Genomic DNA, 21,018 nt, shown 5'->3' on the forward strand with positions numbered 1-21,018 from the left:
TTACCAAAGCACAGGAGGGACAATCGTTTTCAGTTTTTGCTTTGGTGGTGGAAAAATTATACACCAGTTATTTATTCCCCCTTTCGCTACAATTCACACGTATATTTCATACAAAACAAATGCATGTTGTGTACAAACTAATTTCTCAAATTTATTTAGATGTTTTTGCCATTAATCTTCAAGGTGAGATGCTACAGTTTTTTCATGCACTGGTCCATTTTAAAGGCTGTTTGGCTTTTCATATCATGTTTAAGAAAACATCCAAAATACACTTATTTTATTGCACTTTTATTTATTTGCGTCTGTAGATTTAATATGCAATACATATCTTTAAGGAGTTTTTTCTCCACTTCAGCAGCACTTACAAACACCAAAACTTACAGATTTATTCCTGCCTATATTCTGAAGGTTTTTACTGAGGGGATTGTTCATATTGTATAATTTACCAGATTTATATAACATTTTATTCCATATTGAAACACATTTCAGAAAACTTATAATGCTAAAAAAGTATGATGATAAATTTTGATCCTATTCACCTTGCCTTTATGATGTTGCACAGAATATTTCACCCCAGTCTTTATCAGCACGAGCAGTTGAGTTTCTTCACCCCATGCAGGTAGACGTACGGAACAAAACAGGTGTAAGACGCTCCTATAAAATTGGTCAACTTCACAGCCAGGATGGAGTTTCCGAAGCTGCTGTAGATGCGGAGCACGAGGTGAGTGAACCAGCAGATGATGAAGATAGTGGCCACCGCCACCACGCTTTTAGCCGCCCGCACCTGGTTGCCGGAGGACGGATTGGATCTGAGCTGCATCTTCTGCGGTTGAGGATTGATTGTGTTATTCACGACTTTAGACTTGGTGGCTGCTGCTTGTGTTCCTGAGTTACTTGCTTCTGTAGGTGCATGATTTGCTCCTTTGGAGTGACCCATGATTCGTTTCTGGCTCTGCAGCAGCGTTAAGACGATCTGCACACTGGCGTAAGTGATCCCAGCAAGTGGAACGACATTAGCCAGAATAAGATACAGCGCATCAAATGTCCTTTTCTCCGCAGGTGTTGGGAAACGTTCTTCACAAACTTCTAAAGTCTCGTTCCCATCATGTTCTGCAATAAAAAAGTGTGGAACGCTGAACATCAACGCCACAATCCAGCTCCCAGCTAGCAATATGACGACGAGCCGCAGGTTGTCCATCTGCACCGGAGCTCCTCCACGTCTGATGGAACCCACTAGTTTCTGGTGCCAATACATGCTGATGAACATGGTGGAGAAGATGCTGCTGGTCTCCGAGAGATCGGACGAAAACTGGAGCACGCCACAGTAATTTTTGCCCATGAACCAGCTGTTCACAAACTGTGCCAAAGTGTCCGGCAGATCCACCAGACAGTTTGTGATGAGATTGGACACGGCCAGGTTAATGAAGAGAATGTCATTGGGCCGCAGTTGAGATCTGGATTTGGGCAGAGAGCGCAAACCCAGCCAGAAGTTGCCTGTAATGCCAGTCAAGCAGAAGAACGCTCGTATAGATGATTCAATCCAGTCTTGAACCTCCATCTCAAAAGAGAGAGTCGGTTTGGGAAAGACTCTGCATTTGCAGATCCAGTGGTTAACGGTGAACTTTATATGGTATGAAGTTCTGATCTGTGGTCACGTGTCACTAAAATCTCCTCCCACTATGCTGAGCATTAATTACACATCATGGAATAAACGCAGAACTCAGACTGGGTGTATTTTTATGCACACAGTACAGATTATGTAATGCATGTTACTTGCAATGTGTTACTTTACACTTTACATCAAAAAACTAATTGATCATGAAATTTACATTTCTTATAATTCTTTACTATACTCTTTACATCACAAAGTAATCTGATCATGTAATGCACTTTACTTGTAATGCATTACTTAACTCTTTTCATCAAAAAGTAATCTGGTCATGTAATACATGTTTCTTGTAATTCGTTACTATACTTGTTACATCACAAAGTAATCTGATCATGTAATGCACATTACTTGTAATGCGTTACTTTACTCGTTACATAAAAAGGCAATTGATCATGTAATGCATGTTTCTTGTAATTCGTTACTATAGTTGTTACATCAAAAATGAATCTGATCATGTAATGCACGTTTCTTGTAATGCGTTACTTTACTTGTCATATCAAAAAGTAATCTGATCCCGTAATGCATGTTTCTTGTAATTCGTTACTATACTTGTTACATCACAAAGTAATCTGATCATGTAATGCACATTACTTGTAATGCGTTACTTTACTCGTTACATAAAAAGGCAATCTGATCATGTAATGCATGTTTCTTGTAATTCGTTACTATACTTGTTATATCACAAAGTAATCGGATCACATAATGTACATTTCTTGTAATGCATTACTTTACTTGTCATATCAAAAAGTAATCTGATTACGTAATACACGTTTCTTGTAATGCGTTACTTTACTCGTTACATAAAAAGGCAATCTGATCATGTAATGCATGTTTCTTGTAATTCATTACTATAGTTGTTACATCAAAAATGAATCTGATTACGTAATGCACGTTTCTTGTAATGCGTTACTTTACTCGTTACATCACAAAGTAATCTGATCATGTAATGCACGTTTCTTGTAATGCGTTACTTTACTCGTTACATAAAAAGGCAATCTGATCATGTAATGCATGTTTCTTGTAATTCATTACTATAGTTGTTACATCAAAAATGAATCTGATCATGTAATGCACGTTTCTTGTAATGCGTTACTTTACTTGTCATATCAAAAAGTAATCTGATCCCGTAATGCATGTTTCTTGTAATTCGTTACTATACTTGTTACATCACAAAGTAATCTGATCATGTAATGCACATTACTTGTAATGCGTTACTTTACTCGTTACATAAAAAGGCAATCTGATCATGTAATGCATGTTTCTTGTAATTCGTTACTATAGTTGTTACATCAAAAATGAATCTGATTACGTAATGCACGTTTCTTGTAATGCGTTACTTTACTCGTTACATCACAAAGTAATCTGATCATGTAATGCACGTTTCTTGTAATGCGTTACTTTACTCGTTACATAAAAAGGCAATCTGATCATGTAATGCATGTTTCTTGTAATTCATTACTATAGTTGTTACATCAAAAATGAATCTGATCATGTAATGCACGTTTCTTGTAATGCGTTACTTTACTTGTCATATCAAAAAGTAATCTGATCCCGTAATGCATGTTTCTTGTAATTCGTTACTATACTTGTTACATCACAAAGTAATCTGATCATGTAATGCACATTACTTGTAATGCGTTACTTTACTCGTTACATAAAAAGGCAATCTGATCATGTAATGCATGTTTCTTGTAATTCGTTACTATAGTTGTTACATCAAAAATGAATCTGATCATGTAATGCACGTTTCTTGTAATGCGTTACTTTACTTGTCATATCAAAAAGTAATCTGATCCCGTAATGCATGTTTCTTGTAATTCGTTACTATACTTGTTACATCACAAAGTAATCTGATCATGTAATGCATGTTTCTTGTAATGTGTTACTATACTTGTTAAATCAAAAAGTAATTGATTATGTAACGCTGCTTTGCTTGAAAGTGACTTAGATGTGCTTCATACATACATTACACCTATTTTGCTAACATGACTGCACTTTAAAGGCGAAATTTAGTGGGGGAAAAGGTCTATTGTCAATAGTGTAGAGAAGCATGAAGCACAGCTCACACAGAAGTCACTTTCGAACCAAGCAGCTTTCTGTTGTTAAATGCGACAAATCTGTGTAACAGGTTGCTAAATGTGCCAGGGGAAATCTTTCATCCTCGCTCGAAATTACAAATTGTGTAGTTTCCTATTGAAATGACTGGATTTCTCTCACCGAACAAACGGACCGCACCTTAATGCTTTTTTGTTTTAAGGTCCAGTGCACTTCATCATCTTGGCTGACACAAGGAGTTCTGTGCTTATTTGACGGCAAAAAAATAACACGACAATAATTGCGCTTATAAGCATGTTTTTAATTCGTCAAGTGGCTTAACAAACATAATTGCAGTGACGTCTGGTTGTAATTATCAAAGCACAAGAGAACAATCATTTTCAATTTCTTTCCTTTGGTGGTGTACAAGATATTTCACAGTGTGCAATTCACAAAATCTTTCATATCTGCATGTTTAAAGCATTTGTATATCTTGCTTTCATTTTTAAAGGCAAAGCACTAGTCAATTTTGAGATGTTTAGCTATTTTGTTTCCACAACTTGTCTTCTTCCAGAATAATGGAAAGAAAACATGCCAAATACACATTTAAGTGTTCATTTTATTGCACTTTATCTATTTGCATTTGTAGTTTTCAATTTCAGTATATATCTTTAAAGGCCGTGAGTTTTTCTTTACTTCAGTAGCACTTACAAACTTTACAGTTTTATTTCCACCTTGTTTATGTAACATTTTATTCCTAAAAAAATAGTGAAAATATATATATTTTATTCTGTCTGTTGACAGCGTTTTCTATTGGTCAAGTTGAAATCTATTAGTGAAAATTTAGTGTTGCTTTAAGATGTTAGGATGTTCTTTTGGTGACTCTGCATGCAATTATGCTTTCCCACAATGCACAGCTCGTAATAACCACACCATTCCTTACCAGCACGGGAAGCTGAGTTTCTTCACCCCATGCAGGTAGACGTATGGGACGAAACACACATAAGACGCTCCTATAAAATTGGTCAACTTCACAGCCAGGACGGAGTTTCTGAAGCTGCTGTAGATGCGGAGCACGAGGTGAGTGAACCAGCAGAAGATGAAGATCGTGGCCACCGCCACCACGCTTTTGGCCGCCCGCACCTGGTTGCCGGAGGACGGATTGGATCTGAGCTGCATCTTCTGCGGTGCTGGTTGATGATTAGAGATGTTATTGGAGATCGGAGACCTTTCTGAGGACGATTCCAAACTGCGTTCTGCGGTTCCTTCCAGTCTTTGGTCTACAGATGAAGGTGGTGGATTTATTCCACTGGAGCGATCCTTGATTCGTTTTTGACTCCGGAGTAGCGTTATGACAATCTGAATGGTTGCATAAGTTATCCCAACGATTGGAACAACGTTAGCCAGAGTGAGGTACATACCGTCAAACGTCTGCTTGGCTGCAGGTGTTGGGAAACGTTCTTCACAAACTTCCAAACTCTCGTTCCCATCAAGCTCTGCTATAAAAATGTGTGGAAGGCTGAACGCAGTCGCTACAGTCCAGCTCCCAGCGAGCAATACGGCGACAAGCCGCAGGTTGTCCATCTGCACCGGAGCTCCTCCACGTCTGATGGAACCCACTAGTTTCTGGTGCCAATACATGCTGATGAACATGGTGGAGAAGATGCTGCTGGTCTCAGAGATTTCGTGAGAAAATTGAGTCACGCCACAGTATTCTTTACTCTTAAGCCAGGTTTTCGCAAAGTGCGCCATTGTTTCTGGCAGATCCACCAGAGAGTTTGTGATCAGATTTGATACGGCCAAATTGATGAAGAGGATGTCGCCGGTGCGTAGTTGAGATCTGGATTTGGGCAGAGAGCGTAAACCCAGCAAACCGTTCCCTATAATACCGGTTAAGCAGAAAAAAGCTCTCGTAGATAATTCAATCCAGTCTTGAGCCTCCATCTCAGAGAGCAGCAGGTCTCTTGTGGGAGTGAAGAGCTCAGTGAACAATTCAGCTGGTTCGAGACTAAGTTTATAATGTGTGATTGGCTGACATCATCCAGAACACAATGACGTCATCAAGAATATATTATCAGTGTTGTCATGGTCACAGCTCACACTGTTCTAGACTAATTGCAGTACCAGTGTAACTTAATAGTCATGCAACAAACCAATATTCCATACTGAATAGCTTCCACTCAGTAGTTTTACATAATAGTTTAAATAATGCAAACATACCAACATAGTGTATGTAATACGAGTAAAACAGAAGGACAAGCAATAAAATATTTTTTTCTGCTTTTACATTAACAAAAGTATAACAAAAAAAGTACAACTATATAAATTAAAATAATGCATGATTTCATGTAATGCATGCAGAACTTCTCCAATAACATGAATTATTTGAATATTTTGTCTTTTTCTGAGTGGCCGCTAATATGTCAGGATCGGTTTCAATCGACTTTATAATTATAAGTGCATTAATTATATTATAATTGAATTAAGCTTGTAATAAAATTACATGCGTAAAAAGGTATAATGTTTAACATTTACAGTCCTGTAACCATCTCGATCATAGATGGAAAAGACCATTTATATCAAATACAGGAAATTTACCATAGTAAATATATGGTTTATAAAGCTTATTAACAGTTACCGAGGTTGAGCCAAAACCTAGGACTAGTTTGCCAAAGTTGGTTTTTGAAATAATCTCCAATATTTAACGAACAATTCGATGGACATCAGCGGTCCTAGAGGAAAAGTTGCTCAGAATGAGGAGTTCTACCACATGGTACGAATGCTGTGGCAAGTGCAAAAAAATTGCGAGAGATCCTTTATGCACATGAAAAACGTGAAGGCGCCCCCGGTGGCTGATTTATTTCGAATTTTCACAAGTCTCTAGGGTCATGACTCAAACAGGCCCAGTGAGTTTCATTCCAATCAGCCTCCGTTAACCTTGTCTGATAGCTGCTCAAAATTAATTGGCCGATGGCGGACATGTTTTTTGAGACGCGCCAATGTCCTCATAAACAGTCGTGGCACCTCGGACAAAGACACTGCATGCCAATTTTCAAGTCGATCGGACTAACGGTGAAGTAGTTATAGCCGTTTTCATGTTTTTTCCCCTGTTATAGCGCCACCAAGTGGCCAGTCACCAAATCCTTTTTCACGTGTCCACAGAATGAGCTCTTACATAGGTGTGCTGAGTTTGGTGAAAATATCTTATTCCGTTCACAAGTTATTCCCATTTTAGTAAAAGTGGCTTCACCCACTTCAAACGTTTTGCGAATGCGTCAGACCAGAAACGCAAGCTCGTTTGAAAATATTTCGCACTTCGCTGCGTTTCAAAGTTCAAGTTTGGTGAACTCTGACCTGCGAATTCGCATCACATGAAGACGCGCGAACAGTAGAAGATCGATTACTTACAGCATTACCTCTTGGCTGAATTAAAGAATGATAAATTTACAGTAAAGTCGAGTAGGTTCTATATTTTTACATTTTGAATGTATTATTTTAAGTTATATGTTGAATTCATGTCTATAAAAATGTATGACATCATATCACGACCGTTGCAGCATCCGATGAAATTTCGCACGTTCAAAGTCTAGTGTGACCGCGGCTTTACAGTTTTACAGTTTCATACTTTTGACCACTGTAGCGCCCCCTTTAGGCCGATCGGGGGGAGCCTTGCTGACGTCAGCGGATGATGTCGCTAAACTAAACAATACATCAAGATGAAAGCTTTAGCTGACACAACATTAAAAAAGTTATCATATAGTAAAAGTAAAAACATTTAAAAGTACCATAGTAAAAACACTGAGTTAAAGAACACAAACATACACATTCTCACCTTTGAAAGGTTATCCCATTTCGTCGAGAATTTGCGCAATGTTGTGCCATCATTGATTCTTACTGTGACCGTTTATTGACCGTTGCAATATGGCGGATGCTCTGACGTGTCTGTAGCAATGGAATGAGGCATCTAAGTATAACACTCATCTATGTCCGTCACCCTCTGATCGCGCATGCGCTCGGAATGCGTCTGCTTCTATGGAAACGCAGCGGGAAGCATGGGAATTGTGTTCGCTGTTTGGAAAACCGGAAGTGGAGGGAGATTCGAAACACAGCGGAATAAACAGACGCGGAATGTGTTTATTAAAGTCATGGCATGATGGTAGAGTATAAAGACACTTTCATATTAGTGTATGACCGAACAGACCTTCAGTATGCTCGTGTGTGATGTTGTGTTGACACACTGCAGCTAACGGTATTACTGCTCATGCTAATGACAGCTAACGTTATTGATGTTGAATGATAATAGAGAAGTAGTTTCTTGGCTTGTTAACATTTACAAATGTTTCTTTCATCGGAAAAAGGAGGTGTTTATACTATTAATCATTTAGCTGCTGATCTGTTTTAATTTATTATCTGACTGCTACGGTTTAATTATGTAAAATAATAATGATATGGTTAATTTTAGATTCAAGTTTATTTACTTATATTTGATTTATCTGACTGATTGTTGTGGTTGTATTTTGTAGTCATATTCAGTTATAAGCATTCACTTTCATATCAAAACAAGTAAGTTTATTTGTGTTTGTACTGATAATTTAGCTGTAAACCAGCTGCATATGATTCAAAGACTATTATATAGCTGTTTAATCTTGTTTAAAGGTGCAATATGTAAGATTTTTGCAGTAAAATATCCAAAAACCACTAGGCCAGTGTTATATACTTTGTTCACTTGAGTACTTATAATATTTGTAAATCGTGAGAAAATTGCAGTTTTAAGCAAAGCCCTGGGACATGTGAGGAGTCACCTGTCAATGACGTCATACCCGCGTTACCCTCGTTTTCCGATTTTATTTTGTAGAAACCATGGAAACACCACTTTTTTGTGAGTACCATGCTTTACCGTGCCTCAGAGAAAAACACTATTTCGTCAAGTAGCTAACATAGCATAATCAGATGCAGCTTTATTTTTAGTAACAGTAATACAGCATTTTCTCCATCATACAATACGTTTTAAAATTAATCGCATGCCATTTATCAACACAATCATCCAGCATTTAATCTGATATTGTAAAATGGATCTATCTTACTGCAGTGTGTAACAGTGTCTCACAGCAGCCGCCGAGCGAACGCACAGAGTAACGTTATAACATCATTTTCAACCCTCTCAAATGTATCTAATATGATAAACAGAGCTGCGTTACCTCATACTCATGACCGGAAAAGCGGCGCCGGCGACTGTGTCATAATAAAAGTCCCGCTGCTCGCGAGGCGTGTGTTGATCAATCGCTCCAGCTCCTCGTTCAGCTCCACAACACTCGCTCCTGCTCTGCTTCACACTACAGTAACGTTAATAATCACATCCATGAACATGATTTCTTCCCGAGTCCAATCCCGATTCTTTTGCACCGTCCGTTGAGATGGAGACCACATGTCCCAAGATTCCGCGCTCAAACTTGGCGTCATCAAGCTACGCCTTTGTTTTGAATAGGCCTCCAGCGGACAAAAATCTTACATATTGCACCTTTTAATAATGTAAATATGAGTAGATTTCACTGATTCTCTCTGTTTGCACTTTTTGATTTTCACAAACCACATGAAGCTGAATATTGTAGGATACAGACCGTCTGGACGTCCTCTGAAACTCACCATCAGTGCCCAGAATGGAAGTGAAGTTCGAGGTTTTGTTGTCGTCCAGCATCAAGCGCAGGAAGCCGTGGCCCAGATTCTGCTGGCTCGGCAGGGTCAGATCATACTTCTTTCCTTTTTAAATGCTTTGAAGCTAATGTTATTTAAACAAACACCAGTATACACTACAGCTAAAACGTTTTAGATCGCTAAGATGTTTTGGAAAGAAGTCTCTTCTGCTCATCAAGGCTGCATTTATTTGATCAAAAATACAGTAAAAATAGTGAAATATTTTTATAATTCAAAATATCTGTTTTCTATGTGAATATATAGTAAAGTGTAATTTATATCCAGTGATCAAAGCTGAATTTTCAGCATCATTACTCCAGTCTTCAGTGTCACATGATCCTTCAGAAATCATTCTAATATGATGATTTGATGCTCAAAAAGCATTTATGATTATTATCAATGTTGAAAACAGTTGAAGTGCTTGAATTTTACTTTTTGAAATTTAATGAAAATGTACTGGAAATGTGCTTGAATTACTGAAAGACAACAATGCATATAAAATTAGTGTTTAATTTTATCGATAAAACAATCTTTTCACGCCAAATTCTCGCCTGATATACATATAGAGCCATTTCGCCTGGCTATGAGCGTGATATTGCTCATATAAATATCCAAGCATATGATACAGCTTTCATTCTTCAGGTCAATCATATATTCATGGGAGAAAAAATTTGAATAAGGAAAGCGATATCTTTGTCATAGTATTCTTTCAATGGTTAAAGTCACTGCATGTGCTGCACTTTATTTGTACCATTTTTTTATTAGTTTATTTACCTTTTTCAAAATTTGAAAGACAATAAAGATCTTTTTTGATAAGTGAAATCTCTAATTATAGTCTTGAAATCCAAAAAAGTAATGCTTAAAGTCCTGGAATTAAATTTTACAGTATCTGTACGAACTCTGTTTTTTGATGAATAAAAGTTCAAAAGAACAGCATTTATCTGAAATAGAAAGAACTGTTTACTATTCAACAGTTGAATTTTTTTTTTGGGAAAGAAATTAAAGAAATGAATACATTTATTCACCAAAAATGCATTAAATCGATCAAAATTGACTGTAAAGACATTTATAATGTTACAAAAGATTCTAATTTAAGTTCTTTTGAACTTTCTATTCATTAAAGAATCCTGACAACAGTTTTAAACATTGATAATAATCATAAATGCTTTTTGAGCATCAAATCATCATATCAGAATGATTTCTGAAGGATCATGTGACACTGAAGACTGGAGTAATGATGCTGAAAATTCAGCTTTGATCACAGGAATAAATTACACTTTACTATATATTCACATAATGAATAGATATTTTGAATTGTAAAAATATTTCACTATTTTTACTGTATTTTTGATCAAATAAATGCAGTCTTGATGACTCTTTCAAAAACATTGATGTATGTCAACACTTTTTTCAGGAAAAGGAGGGTGTTTTTCTGTTAGATGACAACCGAATCAGTGAAATACATTTGCTTTCGGGACGGACCAAAAAGAAGACCCCTAAACTCCAGCCGCTGTTGCAGAGGGTGGTGACCATGTCAGCGTCTCAGAATGGTAAACGATCAGTATGTGTGTGTTGTGATGGGATCTTCAGCGCTGCAGGACACACGTGTGTTCATCAATGTTATTTGCAGGCGTGTGGCTGGTGGGTCTTCTGGTCTCTGGAGAACTCTTCCTGTGGAACAAAGACAAGGATTTGCTAAAGATGGTCTCAGCCGTTCCTGCGGTTCATCAGCTGGTTTCTTCCATCAAAGGTTCATGTAAGAGTTGTACTTTTCTCGACGCACATCCGGTGATCATCCTCAAACTAACATGGCTTGTCTTGCGAAGGTTCCTCGACTACACTGCAACTTTCTCTGCTGGTTTCGGAGAACGCACAGAGAGTTTTCCTGGCCACTCTTACAGGACAGGTGTTCCTCTGGGAGTGTACGACACCTCAGGATGTAAGCGGCCCGCGGGACGCCACCATCACGGGACGCTGGAGTCACATATCCTACCATGAAAACACTCAACTGCCCACCGCGAAGGACAAAGAGGCTTCCGTTCAGAGTGTGTTTGTGAAGAACCAGGTAAAAACAGTGACTTAATGTTGATTATGTTTCTTGCACATGTGTTATATTTCACTGTGGATGTTTTTAGGCAGTCGGGGATGTGTGTCTGAGCGCGTTTGTTTTCACCGCTGATGCGAAGCTCACTGTCACCTTGCTGAAAATCCAGTGGGACTCGACATGGGACAACAAACTCAGGTCAGATGATGTTAAATATGCTTTTATTTGTTATAATTCCAGCATTGTTTGTTTATTTGACTTTGTAAGTATTGTTTATGGTGATTGTTATTATTAATAATAAATTGGTCTTTTTTATTATATTGCTTTCGGCACTATTTTGTGAAAATATAAAGCTACTTGAGGCTTTAGATTTTGTCATGTTTATATTTTATATTTATATATACGGAGTACCGCACATGACATGCAGAGAAAAAAAAGAAAATTCTGTACGATTTACTTTTTCGTTCCCTCAATTTGCTAAATAGTGCGCACAATTTACTATTTCGCTCCCTCGATTTGCTAAGTAGTGCACACGATTTGCTATTTAGTTCCCTCGATTTGCTAAATAGTGCACGATTTACTATTTAGTTCCCTCGATTTGCTAAATAGTGCACACGATTTGCTATTTAGTTCCCTCGATTTGCTAAATAGTGCGCACGATTTACTATTTCGTTCCCTTGATTTGCTAAATAGTGCGCACGATTTGCTATTTCGTTCCCTCGATTTTCTAAATTGTGCGCGTGATTTGCTATTTCATTCCCTCAATTTGTTAAATAGTGCGCGATTTACTATTTCGTTCCCTTGATTTGCTAAATAGTGCGCACGATTTACTATTTAGTTCCCTCGATTTGCTAAATAGTGCGCACGATTTGCTATTTCGTTCCCTTGATCGCACGATTTACTATTTCGTTCCCTCGATTTGCTAAATAGTGCGCACGATTTACTATTTAGTTCCCTCGATTTGCTAAATAGTGCGCACGATTTGCTATTTAGTTCCCTCGATTTGCTAAATAGTGCGCACGATTTACTATTTCGTTCCCTCGATTTGCTAAATAGTGCGCACGATTTACTATTTAGTTCCCTCGATTTGCTAAATAGTGCGCACGATTTACTATTTAGTTCCCTCGATTTGCTAAATAGTGCGCACGATTTGCTATTTCGTTCCCTCGATTTGCTAAATAGTGCGCACGATTTACTATTTAGTTCCCTCGATTTGCTAAATAGTGCGCACGATTTACTATTTCGTTCCCTTGATTTGCTAAATAGTTCGCATGATTTGCTATTTCATTCCCTCAATTTGTTAAATAGTGCGCGATTTACTATTTAGTTCCCTCGATTTGCTAAATAGTGTGCACGATTTGCTGTTTCGTTCCCTCGATTTGCTACATAGTGCGCACGATTTACTATTTAATTCCCTCGATTTGCTAAATAGTGCGCACGATTTACTATTTAGTTCCCTCGATTTGCTAAATAGTGCGCACGATTTACTATTTAGTTCCCTCGATTTGCTAAATAGTGCGCACGATTTACTATTTAGTTCCCTCGATTTGCTAAATAGTGCGCACGATTTGCTATTTCGTTCCCTCGATTTGCTAAATAGTGCGCACGATTTACTATTTAGTTCCCTCGATTTGCTAAATAGTGCGCACGATTTACTATTTCGTTCCCTTGATTTGCTAAATAGTTCGCATGATTTGCTATTTCATTCCCTCAATTTGTTAAATAGTGCGCGATTTACTATTTAGTTCCCTCGATTTGCTAAATAGTGCGCACGATTTGCTATTTAGTTCCCTCGATTTGCTAAATAGTGCGCACGATTTACTATTTAGTTCCCTCGATTTGCTAAATAGTGCGCACGATTTACTATTTAGTTCCCTCGATTTGCTAAATAGTGCGCACGATTTGCTATTTCGTTCCCTCGATTTTCTAAATTGTGCGCGTGATTTGCTATTTCATTCCCTCGATTTGTTAAATAGTGCGCACGATTTGCTATTTCGTTCCCTCGATTTGCTACATAGTGCGCACGATTTACTATTTAGTTCCCTCGATTTGCTAAATAGTGCGCACGATTTACTATTTAGTTCCCTCGATTTGCTACATAGTGCGCACGATTTGCTATTTCGTTCCCTCGATTTGCTAAATAGTGCGCACGATTTACTATTTCGTTCCCTTGATTTGCTAAATAGTTCGCATGATTTGCTATTTCATTCCCTCAATTTGTTAAATAGTGCGCGATTTACTATTTAGTTCCCTCGATTTGCTAAATAGTGTGCACGATTTGCTGTTTCGTTCCCTCGATTTGCTACATAGTGCGCACGATTTACTATTTAATTCCCTCGATTTGCTAAATAGTGCGCACGATTTACTATTTAGTTCCCTCGATTTGCTAAATAGTGCGCACGATTTACTATTTAGTTCCCTCGATTTGCTAAATAGTGCGCACGATTTACTATTTAGTTCCCTCGATTTGCTAAATAGTGCGCACGATTTACTATTTAGTTCCCTCGATTTGCTAAATAGTGCGCACGATTTACTATTTAGTTCCCTCGATTTGCTAAATAGTGCGCACGATTTACTATTTCGTTCCCTTGATTTGCTAAATAGTTCGCATGATTTGCTATTTCATTCCCTCAATTTGTTAAATAGTGCGCGATTTACTATTTAGTTCCCTCGATTTGCTAAATAGTGTGCACGATTTGCTGTTTCGTTCCCTCGATTTGCTACATAGTGCGCACGATTTACTATTTAATTCCCTCGATTTGCTAAATAGTGCGCACGATTTACTATTTAGTTCCCTCGATTTGCTAAATAGTGCGCACGATTTACTATTTAGTTCCCTCGATTTGCTAAATAGTGCGCACGATTTGCTATTTAGTTCCCTCGATTTGCTAAATAGTGCGCACGATTTACTATTTCGTTCCCTCGATTTGCTAAATAGTGCGCACGATTTACTATTTAGTTCCCTCGATTTGCTAAATAGTGCGCACGATTTACTATTTAGTTCCCTCGATTTGCTAAATAGTGCGCACGATTTGCTATTTCGTTCCCTCGATTTTCTAAATTGTGCGCGTGATTTGCTATTTCATTCCCTCGATTTGTTAAATAGTGCGCACGATTTGCTATTTAGTTCCCTCGATTTGCTACATAGTGCGCACGATTTACTATTTAGTTCCCTCGATTTGCTAAATAGTGCGCACGATTTACTATTTAGTTCCCTCGATTTGCTACATAGTGCGCACGATTTGCTATTTCGTTCCCTCGATTTGCTAAATAGTGCGCACGATTTACTATTTAGTTCCCTCGATTTGCTACATAGTGTGCACGATTTGCTATTTCGTTCCCTCGATTTGCTAAATAGTGCGCACGATTTACTATTTAGTTCCCTCGATTTGCTAAATAGTGCGCACGATTTACTATTTAGTTCCCTCGATTTGCTAAATAGTGCGCACGATTTACTATTTAGTTCCCTCGATTTGCTAAATAGTGCGCACGATTTACTATTTAGTTCCCTCGATTTGCTACATAGTGTGCACGATTTGCTATTTCGTTCCCTCGATTTGCTAAATAGTGCGCACGATTTACTATTTAGTTCCCTCGATTTGCTAAATAGTGCGCACGATTTACTATTTAGTTCCCCCGATTTGCTACATAGTGCGCACGATTTGCTATTTCGTTCCCTCGATTTGCTAAATAGTGCGCACGATTTACTATTTAGTTCCCTCGATTTGCTAAATAGTGCGCACGATTTACTATTTATTTCCCTCGATTTGCTAAATTGTGCGCGTGATTTACTATTTCGTTCCCTCGATTTTCTAAATAGTGCGCGCAATTTGCTGTTTATCCAAAGCAACTGTATTCAAGGTATATATTTGATCAGTTGACGCATTCATTCGCCTCTTGTTCTTTATTACTTTTGTTTTGTTTTGTTTGACAGTTCAGTAGGTTTCAGTGTTCACTGGGCCTCCAAGTGTTTCCCGTTCAACCAGCTCCTGCCTCCATGTAAACCGGTGAAGTCCAGAGGTGCTCTAGTTCCAGCGTTCTCTCCAGATGCTCAGCTGCTAGCAGTAGTCCTGAACCAGAAGGACCCAAGGGTAAACTCACCTCTACATTCATTACCAGGAAATCAGACCTACAGGCACAGGAATTAGCCCTGCGTCTCAATCAGCTTCCCAGCTTCCTAGGTTGTGAATCAGTATATCGTGTAAATTAATGTGACCGACTCCCTGATCAGTGCCCTGACTACTGAACTAGGGAGGTGATTGAGACGCACACTAGATTTGTGTGTGGTAAGTCTTTTATCTGTGATCTCTCTGAAAGGTGACACAGGTGTTGTTCATCAGCACTCAGAACTTTGTGACGGTGTCCAGCCTGTTAGGAGGATGTGGCATTAAGACGCTCAATATTCCAGCTAAATATGTGAGGTGAGTGTTTAAAAAGTCTTAGTTAGATGGCATCTGATTGGCTGGCTCTATGCACAGGTTTATATGAAAGTGAAAGTGATGTGTAGCCAAGTATTGTGTCCTATACTTAGAATTTGTGCTTTGCATTTCATCCATCCAAGTGCACACACAGCACACACATATTAGCTCATAGGGAAAAATGTTCCCAAACTGCTACAGTTACACATTTGATATTGATGAAGTTTGTGAGGTGGTTTCCCTCCCCATCTTTAAAGGAACACTCCACTTTTTTTGAAAATAGGCTCATTTTCCAACTCCCCTAGAGTTAAACAGTTGAGTTTTACCGTTTTCGAATCCATTCAGCCGATCTCCGGGTCTGGCGGTACCACTTTTAGCATAGCTTAGCATAGTTCATTGAATCTGATTAGACCGTTAGCATCGCACTTAAAAATGACCAAAGAGTTTTGATATTTTTCCTATTTAAAACTTGACTCTTCTGTAGTTAAATCGTGTACTAAGACCGACGGAAAATAAAAAGTTGTGATTTTCTAGGCTGATATGGCTAGGAACTATACTCTCATTCAGGTGTAATAATCAAGGAACTTTGCTGCTGTTCCATGGCTGCAGCAGTGCAATGATATTACGCAGCGCCCGTGAGCCCCTGCTTGCACAGGGAACGTGCCTTGCAACCATGGAGACGTTTGTGAGAGACGCTGTGTAATATCATAATATCACCCATGATACGACAGCAAAGTTCCTTGATTATTACGCCTGAATGAGAGTATAGTTCCTAGCCATATCAGCCTAGAAAATCGCAACTTTTTATTTTCCGTCGGTCTTAGTACACGATTTAACTACAGAAGAGTCAAGTTTTAAATAGGAAAAATATCAAAACTCTTTGGTCATTTTTAAGCGCGATGCTAACGGTCTAATCAGATTCAATGAACTATGCTAAGCTATGCTAAAAGTGGTACCGCCAGAACCAGAGATCGGCTGAATGGATCCGAAAACGGTAAAACTCAACTGTTTAACTCTAGGGGAGTTGGAAAATGAGCCTATTTTCAAAAAAAGTGGAGTGTTCCTTTAAGATTCAAGATTTTTATTTGTCACATGCACAGTTAATTAAACCTATGAACCTGATCAGCTGCTTAGATTGTGCATAAATGATTAGTAGTTAAAATAAAATGTGCATTAAACATAAATAGTTGGTAAAAATTGTCAAATAAGATTTAAAGCATTAAATATAAATAAATAGCAAGTAAAAATTGTCAAATAAGACGTGCATTAAATATAAATAAATAAATAAATAGTAAAAATGGTAAAATAAAATGTGCATTAAATATAAATAAATAGTAAAAATGGTAAAATAAAATGTGCATTAAATATAAATAAATAGTAAAAATGGTAAAATACGATGTGCATTAAATATAAATAGTAAAAATGGTAAAAAAAAAGATGTGCATTAAATATAAATAAATAGCAAAAATGGTAAAATATGATGTGCATTAAATATAAATAAATAGTAAAAATAGTCAAATAAATTGTGCATTAAATATAAATAAATAGTAAAATAGTAAAATAAAATGTGCATTAAATATAAATATATAGTAAAAATGGTAAAATACGATGTGCATTAAATAATAATATATATAAATAGCAAGTAAAAATGTAAAAAAAAAAGAAAAAAAAAGTGCATTAAATATAAATAAATAGTAAAAATGGTAAAAAAGATGTGCATTAAATATAAATAAATAGCAAGTAAAAATGTGAGGGAGAAACAAAGCAAAGTATAGTGAAGTACAAGTGAGGAATTGAATCTTGAAAATGAGAAATGTTACGGTTTCCTGCAGGTCATACTGGGTGGGTTCTGTCAGCTGGACACCAGAAGGACTTTATCTGGCTTGTGTGCTCAAGAGAGGCTCTCTGCTCATGCTGGCACGTCTGGGTGGACTCGTCTCTCTGTCCACAACAGGATGCAGCATTGAGTTTGGTGCCGCCCACTTCCTGCCTCTTCACCCGCTGGTCACCTACAGGTGATTTGATCAGTTCCTCTTCTAAATGTTTCTTAAGGAAGTTGATATTGTACTCTATCATGTCTTTCTTTATATCACTTTCATCCGTAGACCTCCAGTGCCTTTGCAGACACAAGATGGCGGCCTCTCCAGCTCTAGCGTGTCGCTCCGTGACCCCATGAGACAGCGGTACTCCGTCACCTGGCATCCTCGCCAGCCGTTTCTCATCGTGTCCGACGGCTACATGGTGACTCTGCTCAGGATGACCAAACAGCCGTCTGCTGCTGCGATCATGAGCGCCCACCTACTGGACGCTGCTCAAGGACTGGAGAACATACGGGAGGTCCTGGGCTCTTCTCAGGTCAGCAGAGGGGATGATAATTAATGTTTTATCATGTTGCAGTGCTGTTTTGATGGTTCACTAGTGTCTTCTGGGTGTTTCAGCCTCAGCTCAGGTCCAGGCTGGAATCCATGTCCTCTCTGACGTTCACAGGAAGTCTTCTGGCTCTTAAAGAGAAAGAAATGCCTCTGTCGACTCTACCTCTGTACCTGCAAGATACAGGAGACCAATGTACTGAGAGAGCTCAGGTAAGCTAATATCAAACACTTTTTCCATATGAATGGTCATTAAAAGGGTCATGACATGAGGAAACAAGTTTGTCTTGATCTTTTGACATTTAGGATGATGAGGAAGATCATGACTCTGATGAAGATCCGTACGCCTGCTCACACATGGAAGATGGAGGCAAGCTCGAGTTTGCGTCTATGTTTGACACTCTTCATGCTCAGGCACAAATGGATCCAGAACCAGCATCCGCAGGTCTGCAGGAGGAACTGAACCGGGTTCACAGGAACCTGCTGAGAGCTTGGGCTTTGGCCGTTTCTCTGGGTGGGTCCATCGAGCAGAGAGAGCGTCTCCTCAAATACACAATCCTCTGCATCGTTCGACTCATAAAGATTCTCAGGGTCAGCGACTCAACCGGCAGAAAGAGTAAGAGCACATGGGTCACACATGCCCTTCACACCCTCAGGACTCTCCTGTCCTTTCTGCCGTGGGACGCCACACACACCGCGGGCAGCAGCTGTCTGGTCGTCACAGTGGAGCTCACCAGATGTTTCGTAGACCTATTCGTCCCACTTTCATCATCAGATTTAGCACTATCCTCCCAGAACTTCAACGCAGCACTCCTCGTCCTTCAGCAAGCGTCTCAGAGTGTGGATCTGACCTACAGCCTCCCGTCAAGAGCAGTGCATCATGGGGAGGATGGCCAGCTAATGTATTCCTCTGACATGTTTTCTGTTCCAATATTACAAGAAAACAATGAGACAGTAACACAAACAGCCAGGCAACAACCTTCTCATAGGTACTTTTTGGTGTTCTTGAGTAGTAGATTTTTTCCTAACTATTTTTTTTCTACACTAGTAACTTCATAGCAACATATAAAAACTCTCAGAACATATTAGCAACCACTTAGCAACCACATAGCAACACTCTAGCAACCACCCAGAACACCCTAGTAACTTTATAGCAACATAAAAAAAAACACTTGGATATAAAAAAAACACTCAGATAGTCTTAGCAACACCCTAGCAACCACCCAGAACAACCTAGTAGCTTTATAGAAACATATAAAAAACACTCAGAACGTCTTAGCAACACCCTAGCAACCACCCAGAACAACTTAGTAACTTTATAGCAACATGTAAAAACACTCAGAACGTCTTAGCAACACCCTAGCAACCACCCAGAGCAACTTAGTAACTTTATTGCAACATATAAAAAACACTCAGAGCATCTTTGCAACCACATAGCAACACCCTAGAAACCACTCAGAACACCCTAGTAACTTCATAGCAACTTAAAAAAAAACAATTGGATATAAAAAACACTCAGAACATCTTAGCAACACCCTAGCAACCACCCAGAACAACCTAGTAACTTTATAGCAACATATAAAAACCCTCAGAGCATCTTAGCAACCACATAGCAACACCCTAGCAACTACCCAGAGCAACCTAGCAACTTCATAGCAACATATTAAAAACACTCAGCACATATTAGCAACCACATAGCAACACCCTAGCAACCCCACAGAACACCCTAGTAACTTTTTAGCAATATATAAACACTCAGAATATATTAGCAACCACATAGCAACACCTTAGCAACCACCCAGAACAACCTAGTAACTTCATAGCAAAATATAAAAACACTCAGATTGTCTTAGCATTAGCAACCACCCAGAACACCCTAGTAACTGCTGTTTGGCCTGAGGTCTGTGTTGTGTTTTTCAGATTGGTGGTTATTTGGCGTGAGCTGTACAGATTGGCTTTGCGGTACCAGGAGGAGTTACGTCACCAAAGAGGTCAAGGGGTCGTCAAAAATGAGTTGGAGAAGATGTCAGTTATCATACCTCAAGTCCAGCAAGCTTTACAGTCTGCCGGAGATCGTCTTGAGGAGAGCCACACGTTGCACAGTTTCACCGGTGAGCATGAGGAACCACAACAGAAGTGTCTTATAAATCACCATGATATCATAATAATGCTTTGCTGCTGTCCATCCTCAGGTGAACGGCACTTTATTTTAGGCAAATATGCGGAGAGTGTTCAGGTTTGGAGGGCTGAATTGTGTGCAGAGAGACAGAGAGGTCAGTTACTGTTTTCAGTCCAGCTCACATGATCATGTTAAATGTCACATGTCACTCACTGCATCCGTTCTGCATCCCACAGCAGGTCCAATGACGTGTTACCTGGAGACACGCTACTGTCTGTCTCTTCTCTACGCGCAGCTGTTTCAGTATCGACTGCGAGAGGCTCAGGGTCTCTGTGACCATCTGGCACGTCAACTACAGCCGCATGCAGGACGAGAGGAAGAGGAAGTGCCAGGAGGGGCTGGTAAGGTTATACTGATCTACTATTTAAGCTTCTCTTTCTTCTGAGACTAAATTTTAAACAGTATCTCCTCCTAGAGCTTTTTTTAAGATAGAACCACCAAACTCTGACTCTGTCAAGCTCTATCTTTTCTAACTTACGATTTTCATTAAACGTACAATTAAAACTACGAAAAGTCCCATAGACTTTCATTGAGGGGTCAAAACTTTTGTAGAATAATATTTATAGAGTATTTAAGCTGTCGATCTCTAACAAAGCTTAATGGCTATCCTAGGA

At 38.8% G+C, this 21,018-nt stretch overlaps 3 protein-coding genes across 7 annotated transcripts in view; 1 reads left to right on the top strand and 2 right to left on the bottom strand.

Annotated features, from left to right (window-relative positions):
• Nucleotides 1–583: 583 nt before the first annotated feature.
• On the bottom strand, nt 584–1,558 carry LOC137028274 (neuropeptide Y receptor type 1-like). Its single transcript, XM_067397045.1, has one exon. The coding sequence runs from the start codon at nt 1,556–1,558 to the stop codon at nt 584–586; it is 975 nt and encodes a 324-aa protein (XP_067253146.1).
• Nucleotides 1,559–4,642: 3,084 nt separating this feature from the next.
• LOC137028275 (tachykinin-like peptides receptor 86C) lies at nt 4,643–5,647 on the bottom strand. Its single transcript, XM_067397047.1, has one exon. It carries the CDS (start codon nt 5,645–5,647, stop codon nt 4,643–4,645), a length of 1,005 nt encoding a protein of 334 aa, XP_067253148.1.
• Nucleotides 5,648–7,737: 2,090 nt separating this feature from the next.
• Nucleotides 7,738–21,018, top strand: part of cplane1 (ciliogenesis and planar polarity effector 1) — a 60,313-nt gene continuing 47,032 nt past the window's right edge. For 2 of the 5 annotated variants that reach the window (XM_067398936.1, XM_067398938.1), the window contains exons 1-15: nt 7,738–7,859; nt 9,300–9,441; nt 10,809–10,944; nt 11,025–11,150; nt 11,221–11,459; nt 11,530–11,636; nt 15,373–15,529; nt 15,756–15,859; nt 17,689–17,871; nt 17,962–18,211; nt 18,295–18,438; nt 18,532–19,214; nt 20,146–20,336; nt 20,418–20,498; nt 20,581–20,745. In XM_067398936.1, coding sequence (XP_067255037.1) covers nt 9,361–9,441; nt 10,809–10,944; nt 11,025–11,150; nt 11,221–11,459; nt 11,530–11,636; nt 15,373–15,529; nt 15,756–15,859; nt 17,689–17,871; nt 17,962–18,211; nt 18,295–18,438; nt 18,532–19,214; nt 20,146–20,336; nt 20,418–20,498; nt 20,581–20,745 — 2,647 coding nt within the window. In that variant the 5' untranslated portion in view covers nt 7,738–7,859; nt 9,300–9,360. Of the gene's footprint in view, nt 7,953–9,299; nt 9,442–10,808; nt 10,945–11,024; nt 11,151–11,220; nt 11,460–11,529; nt 11,637–15,372; nt 15,530–15,755; nt 15,860–17,688; nt 17,872–17,961; nt 18,212–18,294; nt 18,439–18,531; nt 19,215–20,145; nt 20,337–20,417; nt 20,499–20,580; nt 20,746–21,018 lie in introns of all 5 variants that reach the window. The other 3 variants (XM_067398939.1, XM_067398935.1, XM_067398937.1) reach the window with 2 other exon arrangements.

Source organism: Chanodichthys erythropterus, chromosome 10 (assembly GCF_024489055.1).
Source record: "Chanodichthys erythropterus isolate Z2021 chromosome 10, ASM2448905v1, whole genome shotgun sequence".
Classification (NCBI taxonomy): Eukaryota; Metazoa; Chordata; class Actinopteri; order Cypriniformes; family Xenocyprididae; genus Chanodichthys; species Chanodichthys erythropterus.